Genomic DNA, 12,805 nt, shown 5'->3' on the forward strand with positions numbered 1-12,805 from the left:
TCTGAACCCTTTCAAGTTTCACAACATCTTTCCAATAGGAAGGAGACCCAGAATTGTATTGAATATTCCAAAAGTGGTCTAACTAATGTACCGTACAGCCGCAACACGACCTCCCAACTCCTGTACTCAATACTCTGACCAGTAACAGAAAGCATATCAAACACCGCCTTCACTATCCTATCTACCTGCAACTACTTTCAAAGAGCTATGAACCTGCACTCCAAGGTCTCTTTGTTCAGCAATACCCCCTAGGATCTTACCATTCAGTGTATAAGTCCTGCTAAGATTTGCTTCCCAAAATGCAGCACCTCACATTTATCTAAACAAAACTCCATCTGCCATTCTTCATCCCATTGGTCCATCTGATCACGATCTCGTTCCCCTTGTAATCTGAGGTAACCTTCTACACTGTCCACTACACCTCCAATTTTGGTGTCATCTGCAAACTTACTAACTATACCTCTTATGCTCACATCCAAATCATTGGAAACCTCAACTGTTGTGAGGATTGAACCCACACCATTAACATCCACATTGGTTTGTGAAGCAATGTCCAGCCAACTGAACTAGACCAGCCCTTGACTCTATGAATCTGTTTTTAAAAATTTTGAATAGTGGCGGGTTCTCACAAAAGTTTCTAATAAAATAAGTTATTCATAAGTTTCTTCTCGGCTTTCTAAATAAGATACTTTGTGTTAAATGAAGAAAGATTGATCTGTTTTGAGTATAGAGAAAATGGCTAGCTTGTAAACTGAGCAAATGTACTCTAATGAGATTTTATTTCCCAGTTTCAGTCCAACTCAAAAATACCAGTAATATCTGTAATTGAATTAAAGAAACTTTTGCCACAACAATTTTTGTCCCAATTTAAAATCACTCAAAGCAGTATTTGATTCAGACTAATCAAACCATACTATTTTAAAAAAAATTAAAGTATGAATAAGTAACAATTTTATACAATCTTGGTAAGTAACATCTGTCTTTCAGTTTATTGGATAATCCTTTACACAACTCATTCCCTAGAGCTGAACATGCCTTTGGTTAACTCGGACTAGGATCTTATCCAGTAGGGAGACCCACCACATATATTGTTAAAGCTAGACTTCGGATAATTTCTTGGTGTTTTTACTTACTTGCTTTGTACCATGGTGTATATTAAACTGTAAAGGCAGGGCCAGGATGAAGGAAGTTGTTGAAAGTCACTTTGTGGAAAGGTAAAGCTGTCCAACGTAGACAAGCCCAGAGTTATTATGGCATGAAACTCTGTTTATCTTTATCTGCTGTATAAAGTCTAACCTTTGAAGAAAATAATATGGAATTGATTTTCACAAGGGCGAGTGAAATTTAGACCAGAGGCTACACTGTAAAATTTGGCCCAAGCTGCTTAAATATTTGACCCATGTTGTTACATATGTTACTAATTCAACATTTGATTTTTGCACCATAGTATGTTTTGATTTTAAACAGTCACTTGAATCCGTATCCATTTAAATATTGCCATTTTCTCTTTTAATGCTTTTCCATACAAGCTTTACCTAATGCGTATTCAATGCACTTTGTAAATCAAAAGACTTTAATAGTGCATTATAGCTTTCAGAATATTTGATGCAGTTTGCTATGATTTCACACACCACTGTTCTGTCTGGTTTGCATTTGTCTCACTATTTCCCCTAGCTTTGTCCATAATAAATAAAAGTTAGAATTGAGTACTCGGTTGCAGAGAGTTGGGAGTGGAACTTTTAATTCTCATTGGTGACCTGTGTATTTCTATGTTATGACTCAATAGTTCATAGTTGCAGTATTGGTCAAGAGTAGGATGGCTGTAGTTTTGCTCTGGGAAGCATAGATTGAGAAAGACAAACTATTGAATTAACAAGGCAAATGGCAATGGGGGAGTAGGAATTCATTAGTATGGAAAAATGAACTGGAGTTCTTTGCGCACAAAGCCACGAAAACTCTATCTTTTCAAGTAGCTATAGAGATTTCGCAAAACCAGTTCAATAGAAACTTGGCAATAAAAATAATTATCTCAAATACCCTTGCATATGGCTCAGGGAAAGTTGCAGACTTGCCTGAGCTCTGAGAATATTTTTGGGTCACTGTCTGAGCACCGTGGTATAGTCATAAATGTCTGTAAATGCATAATAAGCAAAAGGAGGAATCTCAAATTCTTGGGCAATTAACCTGACCCTCTGTTAAATTACATGGATTTTCTCTTTTCCTGTTTGCGGAAAATGGTTGTTACTGAATGATTTTAGGTATGAAACATTGGGGAAATATGAGTAAGAGTTGTAAGATCAAAAAGGGAAAGACCAGTTGCAAAATCGTTACAAATGCAGCAGTCTGTTGTGAGGAGTAAATCATAATACATATCTTTAAATTGAGTGAACAAACTTTATCTGTTATTATCGTTATCTGTTATTTGTTGCAGTGCCTTGGGATGTCACATTTTTTTTCAGACGACTTCAGCTTCACGACAGCATTTCTGTCAATAAAACAACTCTCATTTTTATCACGTCTGTAATATAATCAAAGGTCCTAAAGAGCTTTTCAGTGTTGTCAAACACAATTTAATACAATGCTACATGTGTTACGGCAAATTATCAAATGTTTGGCCATGCAAGTAAAGGGAAAGCTGAGGCTGAGAGGAGGTCTACTGTTTGAATTCCAGAGAGTGGGACCCAGGTGCTGAAGGCATATTCGCAATGGTGGGATAATTAAAATCAGAAGGGGTCAATTACTAGGGGACATCCCGGTTGAAGATGCGGGGTTCTAGGGAGTTAGAAATGTGCGAAACAAAGGTGATGAGTATCTAGAACGCGCTGCCAGAGGAGGTGGTGGAAGCAACACAAAAGTAACATAAGCATCTGGACGAATACATGAATAGGAAGGAATAGAGGAACACAGATCATGTACATGAAAACAGTTTTAGCATGAAATGGCAAAATGGATCAGCACAGACTTAGAGGGCTAAAGAGCCTGTTCCTGTGCTGTATTGTTCTTTGCTCTTATTCTTTACAAGAGGCCAGAACTGAAAGAGCTCTGATATCTTTGAGATTTAAGGGGCTTTTACAGTGATGGAGAGGGGAAAGGTAAGGAAGGATTTGAAAACAAAAAATGGAATTTTAAAATTGAGGTTGGGCTCAACGGGATACCAATGTAGATCAGCATGGTGATGGATGAAAAGGATTTGGTGCAAGTTAGGATACAGCAACAGAATGTTTTTGCATGGGTTTAAGTTCATGGAGACTGGAGGGCAGGAGGCTGTCAAGAGAGCATTAGAATAGTTAAGCCTAGAGGTAACTCAGAAGTTAGTGAAAGTAATGCACTCCCAATACTGCAGTGAAATGTCAGCCTATATTTGCACAAATCTATCATCACCCCCTTTTGGCAATCCTTCAGGATTGAGGATAATTTGCTCTCCTGTTCTTTGGGCTCTGAAATGGTTGAGTATTTAAATGCATCATCAGGTCATTAGCAAAGGTATTTTCCCACATATATCTGTGCCCTGTGAGAAAGCACAAATTTTGGATGAGGTATGGATTGATCAAAGAAGTGTAAAATAGCATTTTCTAGCAGTAGAGAAAAATTTAGGAGAGAAGAAAATGATCTTGGTTGGCCCACTTCCTTGTTTACATATTCCTGGACTAGAGATTATACAAATACAAACCTTGACATAATCCACTTCTAGGCAAAGAGGTTGTTATAAGAACATCTCCACGTGATGCTTTAGGTACAGAGTTACTCAGTGGTTAGCACTGCTGCCTCACAGTGCCACGGATCCAGGTTCAATTCCTGCCTCGGGCAACTGTTTGTGTGGAGTTTGCACATTCTACCCGTGTCTGCGTGGGTTTCCTCTGGGTGCTCCGGTTTCCTCCCACAGTTTACTTTACTAACACCTTCCACCCTGACCTCAAATTTACCTGGACTGTCTCAGACTCCTCCCTCCCCTTCCTAGACCCCTCCATTTCTATCTCAGACGACCGTCTCAACATGGACGTTTACTATAAACCGAACAACTCCCACAGCTACCTAGATTACACCTCCCACCCTGCCCCCTGGAAAAACGCTATCCCATATTCCCAAATCCTTCACCTCCACCACATCTGCTCCAGGAGGACCAATTCCAGTACCAAACAACCCAGATGGCCTCCTCCTTCAAAGACCGCAATTTCTCCTCTGACTTGGTTAACGATGCTCTCTACCGCATCTCCTCCACTTCCCGCTCCTCTGCCCTTGAAACCCGCCCCTCCAATCGCCACCAGGACAGTGCCCCACTGGTCCTCACCTACCACCCCACCAACCTCCAGATACATCATATCATCCTTCGTCATTTCCGTCACCTCCAAACAGACCCCACCACCAAGGATATATTTCCCTCCCCTCCCCTATCAGCATTCTGGAAAGACCACTCCCTCCGCAACTCCCTTGTCAGGACCACACCCCCCACGGACCCAACCTCCACTCCTGGCACCTTCCCCTGCAACCGCAAGAAATGCAAAACTTGTGCCCACACCTCCCCCCTCACTTCCCTCCAAGGCCCCAAGGGATCCTTCCATATCCGTCACAAATTCACCTTGACCTGCAATCTTCTTCCCAACTTCTCCGCCCCCACCCCCTCTCCAGCCTATCACCCTCACCTTAACCTTCTTCCACCTATCACATTCCCAACACCCCTTCCCCAAGTCCCTCCTCCCTACCTTTTACCTTAGCCTGCTTGGCACACCCTCCTCTTTCCTGAAGAAGGGCTTATGCCCGAAACGTCAATTCTCCTGCTCCTTGGGTGCTGCCTGACCTGCTGCGCTTTTCCAGTAACACGTTTTTCAGCTCTTTCCTCACAAGATATGCAGGTTAGGTGAATTGGTCTTGATAAATTGCCCATAGAGTTAGGTGCATTAGTCAGGGGAATGGGTCTGTGAGGGTTACTCTTCGGAGGGCTGGTGTAGACTAGTTGGGCCGAAGGGCCTGTTTCCACACTGTAGAGAATCTAACCTAATCTAATCTTCTCAGAACTGAGTTCAGTGCTGCTGCAAGCAGGAGCTTCATTTTCACTGATGACTTAAAGAAATTGTTATCATCCATGCATCTCTTTGTGCCCTTCTTTCAGCCCTACCATCTTTAGTTTCTTCCTTCTTTCGCCTGTTTGCACTCTATAATGTGACAGAAATATCTTCACCCTTGGCCTCGTGCTCCACATTCCATCCAAAAATATTTTTGTACCTCTCTTGGGAGAAGTGCGAAGTAAATTATGATTTTAATTCACTGATAGATAGAGGATGATGAACTAACCAAGGGAACAATGGAGTAGCTTAGGCTGATTGTGAAAATGACTTGGATTAGGATTTTGATTTTTATCTGGCAGAGATCAGCTATATTATAGAGGTGAAAGTCATCTTCGTGATGGTGATGATGTGGGATTGAAAATGTAACTTGGGGTTAACTAGGACAGAGTAGAGGAACAATATCAGCTATTCTAGTCTTTCAACATAATCAAAAATTTCATCTTCAAAGGGGTTTAGAATTATTTCTCTTGTTTGTTCATAATATTGCCCTTGGGTGCAGGTGAGCTACCAATTCTGTTTACTGTACTCCATTGTAGGAATATGCAGTTTGAATAGTTTTGAAAATGTTCACTTTTTAAAATAGTCTTTATTAATCTCTTGTGTAGTTGAATCCCCAAAACCATTGGCCTCTTTACCCAATTTATACACTTATTTCCAAAGGTTTTGTGGGTTCCTTACTCAGATCAACTCTATCTCTTACCTATCTTGTAGCTCCCTCTCCAAATTTAATAAGGTAAATTCGGGTTTCATTATGTGCCTTAATTTATTTTCATATTGCTATGTGCAAATAAATCAGACCATGGGTTTTCTGCTCGAAGCTTGATTAGTTTATCAATCAATTGGCACGGTGGCTCGGTGGTTAGCATTGCTGCCTCACAGCACCAGGGACCCAGGTTCAATTCCAACCTCTGTGCAAACTCCATATGGTTGTCATTCTTCCAGAGTCTGTATGGGTTTCCTGCGGGTGCTCCGGTTTCCTCCCACAGTCCAGAGATATATTGGCCAAGCTAAATTACCCGTAGTGTTCAGGGATGTGTAGGTTAGGTGCATTCATCATGACAAATGTAGATAATGGGGTAGGGGAATGGGTCTGGGTGGGATACTCTTCAGTGTCGGTGTGGACTTGTTGGACCAAATGGCCTGTAGGGATTCTATGACTCTTCTAAAGTTTTCCCATTTCTATATTGGACGTTTTTACCTTTTGTGATCTCATGGAAACATTGGCAAGAATATGCAGTTTATAAAATCTCTCAATTCTGGTTGCAGGCAAAAAAAATCTCAGCAAGATTCGATTTTGTCGAGTGCAGTGAAGACTGACAACTCTCTTAAGCGGCTGTTTTTCTTTTGTGGTTCTGGCACTATTATTTCAACTGTTGATCACACAAGAAGATGGCCTAATTTTCTCTAGACATTATTTCTATAACTAGTTCAGTGTTTTGGGGACAGAATGGTTTTGACTTTCTGGTTTTTTTTTGCTGATTCTGAACTCAAAGTTGAGGTAAAGTTGAGGGCTGGTTATTTATTTTAATATTAATTGGGCACCACTAACAGTATAAATGCTGCCCTTGTTCATTTTACCAAAATGCAATAACTCACATTTATACAAATTAAATTCCATCCTCTACTCCTCAGCCTATTGGCCCAAATGATGAAAATCTCTTTGTAATCTTAAGTAACCTTCTACGCTGTCCCCTATACCACCAATGTCTGAAAGTCTCTAACGCAGATAGTTGTGGAGGCTAGATCACTGAAAGTATTTAAATAAAAGGTAAAAAGATTTTTGTAATATTGGGAAGTTGATTGCCATGAGAAGAGCATAAAAAGGGTGATGTCTGGGTCAGATCAGCCATGATTTTGTCGAATGGTGAAGCAAACTTGAGAGGATGAAATGCCTGAGAGTTTTTTTTTGTCCTTGGAAATTGGAAAACTAATAGAAATATCCCCAAGAAAGGATTCCTAAATCAAATGTTTTGATGAGAAATGCAGCATGATGTTTGCAGCCAGATGACATTGTGCTAGTTCTCAATAACACAAAGGAGCAAACCAACCATCTGCAGTTTTTCATTGCCTGCTCCATTTATCAGGCATTGAATATAAAAAAAAGTTTGTGCTAGTTTTGCAGCAGCTGTAAAAAGGTGGCGGAAGGATGGTAGAAAATGTCAGCTGTCAGGATAGAGTTAAATATACCTGCAGATTCTGCTGGAGAAGGTGGTAGTGTCTGTGTGTTTTCTAGTAACATTATAAGCTCCTTGCATCTTCAAGGAATAATACCAAAAATGCTCTGAGATCAGGGAAGTTGCAAATCTAGCTGTGACTGCAGCGTTACTCCTCTGCCTCATGACACCCTGGGCCTACCGTGCATCTCCCCTTTGAAACACAGTTTCTTTAAACTATCAAGTATTCACCACAAGGCAATAAAATGTTTTCACTTTTTAATCATAATTTGATGTCATGAGCTGACTGTATTCTGGCATGTGAAAACACTGGACCTGATGCTAGCTTCTAAGTTGGAAGGGAACAAACAAAATGGTTTTACACTATTTCCAACCAAATTGGTCAGCAGAGCAAGGGGGGGTTTCTCATATACCTCTATGCACCCAGACAAGAAACACAAAAACCAGCCCTATGAGTGGGCAAGAAAATTGTTGGGAAAAGTATGAGAGCAGAACAGAAATGGTTGGTGTACAATAACTCTTCACTAGTTTCTGTATTATATTCTCAATAAGTGTTGTTGAGAACCTGCATAGTACAGGTATCTAATTTCTATTTTGCTCTTGCCAGGTGCAAGTATTGGCATTATGATGATCGTCTCCTCACTTCAAGTGTTATCATTGTCTTCCATAATGAAGGGTGGTCAACCCTTATGAGAACTGTCCACAGTGTGATCAAGAGGACACCTAAAATGTATCTAGCAGAAATAGTTCTGATTGATGACTACAGTAACAAAGGTATGAACTCACACCCTAATCATTGGAGTTGCCTCCAATTAACACCCTGCCTCCATTGTTCTCTGTCCTTTAAGATACTTCTTAAAACCTACCCTTTAATCTGATCACACCAGCTCAGTGATTAATGTTGTCTAATAATGTTCATGTGGAGCAGCTTGCTAGGCTTTGTGTTACAGTGTGTATGAATTGCATATAATATGTAAATATAGGCTTCATAAGACAAAGGAGAAGTAGAAGACCCAATGAAATCATAGCTGATCTGATAATCCTTAAATCAACTTTCCCGCCTTACCCTATAACCCTTGATTCCCTTAATGATTAGAAATTTGTGACTCTCAGCCTTGAATATACTTAATGATCCAGTCTCGACAGCCCTCTGCAGTAAAGAATTCCACTCTGCAGTCATCCTCCTCTTAGGAAGCTCTTCACGAACAAAAATAACTTTCTTCTCCATAATTGAGGGTCCTGAGGTGACTAATTCTATAGTGCTCATCCCTCCCCAATTTGATATATCTGTTTTTGCTCTTTTACAAGCCTGAGAATTTGTCCCATCCAATTATTTTTTTTAAAAATGATTGGGCTCTTAGGAACCCACAAGGGGGCATCCTTTCCCAAGCTTATAACTTTATTGAGGCTGCAATTTTATTTCTATAGAATATGATGTGACTTTATTCTAGAAACGCAGAATCCTTATTTTGGAAGACCAGATTTAAGTCCCGGGTTTCAAACTTGCCGTTTTCTCAGCTTGTTGGGAACTGAATCCAGTTCAAGTATTTTTTGTGCATCTTCATTGTCATCTTATAGTCTGAAGTACTGAAACATAAAAATAACATGCACGAATTGGTTTTTAAACATCATTTGATGAATAGTGCCATCTTTCATTTTTGTAAGTACAAAAGAAGTATACAGCATAGTAGTGCAGTGTTATGATGGCATATTAAACCATAGTAAGTAATAAAAGAGCAAAAGGCAATTGGCACATTATTTCTCAGATTGCTCATTATATTTACCGCAAGCTTCCTGTCGTTCTTGTATCTAGTCAGAGTTGAATATTACATTTCTTGGAGGGGTTTTCCCCAGTTATTCAGTATGGACACTTTTATCACCTGATTTCTTCATTCCCCTGAAAACAGAATTGAATCTAACCAACCTAGTATTCAGAAAAGAAAACTGATAGACGGAAGTGAGTATTGCTATAGAGGTGTCACTTCTAATAGTCTGCTTAGTCCATTAAAACACATTGTACTTAATGAGTTTTGAAGATCTTTGGGATATCCTGAAGTTGTAAAAGGTGCTATATAAATGCAAGTTGTACTGCTATTACTAATATTACTGCTGCTGCCATCAGCACCAATAGAGTTACGTTAATTCGTCCCAGGTCTCTAAATTACTACTTTTAAACTTAAGACAATCTATTCATGTCCTTAACATTTAAGTTTAATATTTTTGACCAGCAGTTGGAATCCGAGTCTTTGTTGGATTTAATGGCAAGTCCCAAATAATAATCATCCTGCACAACATCAAGACATAACCATCTTGAACAAGTGAGAATATATGCTTCTCCCCATCGCATTCCCCATTTTCATCACCCAAGTCCTGCAGCTGGAACATGTTTGGTGTTGGCCGCTGATAAGAAACTGACATCGACCAGCCACATAGATGCCTCGGCTAGAGTTGGTCAATGGCTGGAATTCTGTAGCATATGCCTCATTTGCTGGCCGTCTGGCTGTCTATGCAACTTACAAGGCACAAGTCAGAAATGTGATTTTTCACTACTTGCCTGAAAGAGTATGACTGCAAATATCTCACTAACATTATCCAGATCAAACCATTCCACTTCATGAATATGTCATTCATTGTCTTCAACATTCATTCCTATTATCATCAAACCATAGCTGCAAAGTGCAGTGCCTTCAGAGTGTACTGTAAAAACTAATTGAATCTTCATTTGCAATGCTTCCCAAATGCACTACCTCTTCTTTCCTTTCAGTCCCTGCCCACATCCTCTCCTTCCAACCAACTCCTTCAGTGTTGTCATCTCTCCATGCTTTCAGAAAATGCAAAAACTGTCTCTTTGCCTCTCCCAACCATGTTGTATATTTCTCTTTGTACCAAACCTATTCAAACTTGATGCTGGCTGCTGTTTAATACATGCCTGTCATCCTTGTTTTCAAGTAATTCACAGCCTCAGCTCTCCATATGTCTCAATATCTGATTAGTTCTACACCTTTTGAATGTCCCTAAATGTAATGGCTCCACCACGTGACCTTTTCTTCGCTTTCCAAGGCCCTAGGTTCTGCAGTTTCTTCCTGAAACACATCTGCCTCTAACAACTCCTTAAAGGTGCATCTTGAAATCTACCTCAGTAACCAAACTTCTGGTCATCTACCCTAGTATGACTTGGTGTCAATTTTGTTGACACCTGTGAAGCACCTTGGAATGTTATAATCTCAAAGTTTATTGTGAAGTCATTATTATTCATTTCTCCTCCTGCATAAAAGTCCTTTCTTCACTCAATGTGAAGTGCTGTGAATGTGAGAAGCAGTAGCTAACTATTTATTGTAGTTTCCTTCCCAATATGATCCTAACCTTCCATTCAAAAATTTTGATTGTTCTTGCCTTAAACTGGCCAAAAGCAGGCATCTTCTAAACAAGAAAAAAAAGTCATATTAGTGCATGTGCAGTTTTTTTAATCTTCCTTTTCTGACAACATTGAAATGGTCAGAATGGATAGCAGGCAGATTACTCAACAAGAAACTGGTGGCAGATGGTCCTTGTTTTGTTCCTACCACTTCAAATCTTCAAGCAATTGGCATGGTTCCACATCCAGTCCATATTTAAAGAAATTATTTAGCTCCAGCAAATAACAGACTGAAAAATCTTGATGGCTCTGTGCTTTGGGATATGCCTTAAACTCTGAACTTTATTTTAAGTGCTGTTTAGAATGTCCCTGGCTCCAAGCAATTTTAACAACGTTGCTGATTTTTTTTCTCTGCTGACTTGTCACCAGCTCATTTAAAGGAGAGGTTGGAGCAATATTTGAAACAGTGGAATGGGTTAGTCAAGGTATACCGAAATGAAAGAAGAGAAGGATTAATTCAAGCAAGAAGTATTGGTGCTCATAAAGCAACCCTCGGTCAGGTAGAGTAAAATTTGGAATCTTATTCATTCAAAATCGGTATGTTAATAGCACCTAAAATGGTGATGTTTGAGGAATTCTCAGAATCTTGGTACATGTCTTCATTTTAATAAAGTGATCTTCCCCTTTTTGTTAAATGTTACACTTTGCAAATGCATTTTTTTCACTGAAAGGGAGAGTATTTCAACAAAACCGTAGTAATGCACATAACTCAAAAGCATTTCCAGAAAACATTGAACCTCCCAAAACTAGATGAGCAGGAGCAATCTGAGAATCTATGCCCCATTCAAGGAAGAGTGAAGTCTTTACCAACTGTTGGGACAACATCTGACACATTTGCTCACCTTCTGCATACAGGTCAGATGGAAACGTGGCAAAATTCTGAAAACAACCTGAATATTGACACTACAAAAACAGAAATTGCTGGGAAAGCTCAGCAGGTCTGGCAGCATCTATGGAAAGAAATCAGAACTAACGTTTTGAGTCATGTGACCCTCCTGTTGCTGTTGATTGGCAGAAAACCTTTGTCATAGAGTCTTAGCAAGCTACAGTGCAGAAAAACACTCTTCAACCTATCGCATCCACGCCAATCAAAAACAACCACCAAAATATTCTAATCCCATTTTCCAGTATTTTGGCCTTAACCTTGTATGCCTCGGCATCATAAGTTTACATCTAACTACTACTTAAATGTTATGAGGGTTTCTGCCTTTACCACTCTTACAGGCAGTGAGTTCCAGATTCCCACACCCTCTGGGTGAAAAAGGTTTTCTTCATATCACATCTCCTCAATTTTGTGCCCCTTACCCTACGTCAGTTCTCTGGTCATTGATCCATCAACTAAGACAATAGACAATAGGTGCAGAAGTAGGCCATTCTGCCCTTCGAGCCTGCACCACCATTCAATATGATCATGAATGATCATCCTTAGTCAGTATCCTATTCCTGCCTTATCTCCATAACCCTTGATTCCACGATCCTTGAGAGCTCTATCCAACTGTTTCTTAAATGAATCCAGATACTGGGCCTCCACTGCCCTCTGGGGCAGAGCACTCCCCACAGCCACCACTCTCTGGGTGAAGAAGTTTCTCCTCATCTCTGTCCTAAATGGTCTACCCCGTATTTTTAAGCTGTGTCCTCTGGTTCGGCACTCACCCATCAGCGGAAACATGTTTCCTGCCTCCAGAATGTCCAATCCTTTAATAATCTTATATGTCTCAATCAGGTCCCCTCTCAGTCTTCTAAACTCAATGGTATACAAGCCCAGTCACTCCAGTCTTTCAGTGTAAGGTAATGCTGCCATTCCAGGAATTGAGGAAAGTTTCTTCCTGTCTACCCTATGCACGCCTCTTAGTTTTATACATCTCCGTCGTTCCCCCCTCAATCTCCTTTGCTGTAAGGAAACTAACCCTCCTCTGTCCAATCTCTTTTCATCATTAAAACACTCCAGCCTAGGCAACAACCTGGTAAATCTCCTCTGCACCCTGTCTAGTGCTATCTGATCCTTCCTAGAATGTGGATTCCAGAACTGAATACTGTACTCTAATTTACAACCTAACCGATGTTTTATACATTTCGAACATAACCTCCTGCTTTAAAAGGCACGTATCTCATTCTTTCTGAACCATTTTATCCACCTGTCCTGATACCTTAAA

General features: G+C 40.1%; 1 protein-coding gene across 2 annotated transcripts in view; it reads left to right on the top strand.

Annotated features, from left to right (window-relative positions):
• Positions 1 to 12,805, top strand: part of galnt7 (UDP-N-acetyl-alpha-D-galactosamine: polypeptide N-acetylgalactosaminyltransferase 7) — a 148,724-nt gene that overhangs the window by 98,058 nt on the left and 37,861 nt on the right. For both annotated transcript variants that reach the window (XM_060842873.1, XM_060842864.1), the window contains exons 3-4: positions 7,845 to 8,011; positions 11,022 to 11,152. In XM_060842873.1, the coding sequence (XP_060698856.1) occupies positions 7,845 to 8,011; positions 11,022 to 11,152 (298 nt within the window). The remainder of the gene's footprint in view (positions 1 to 7,844; positions 8,012 to 11,021; positions 11,153 to 12,805) is intronic.

Source organism: Hemiscyllium ocellatum, chromosome 2 (assembly GCF_020745735.1).
Source record: "Hemiscyllium ocellatum isolate sHemOce1 chromosome 2, sHemOce1.pat.X.cur, whole genome shotgun sequence".
Classification (NCBI taxonomy): Eukaryota; Metazoa; Chordata; class Chondrichthyes; order Orectolobiformes; family Hemiscylliidae; genus Hemiscyllium; species Hemiscyllium ocellatum.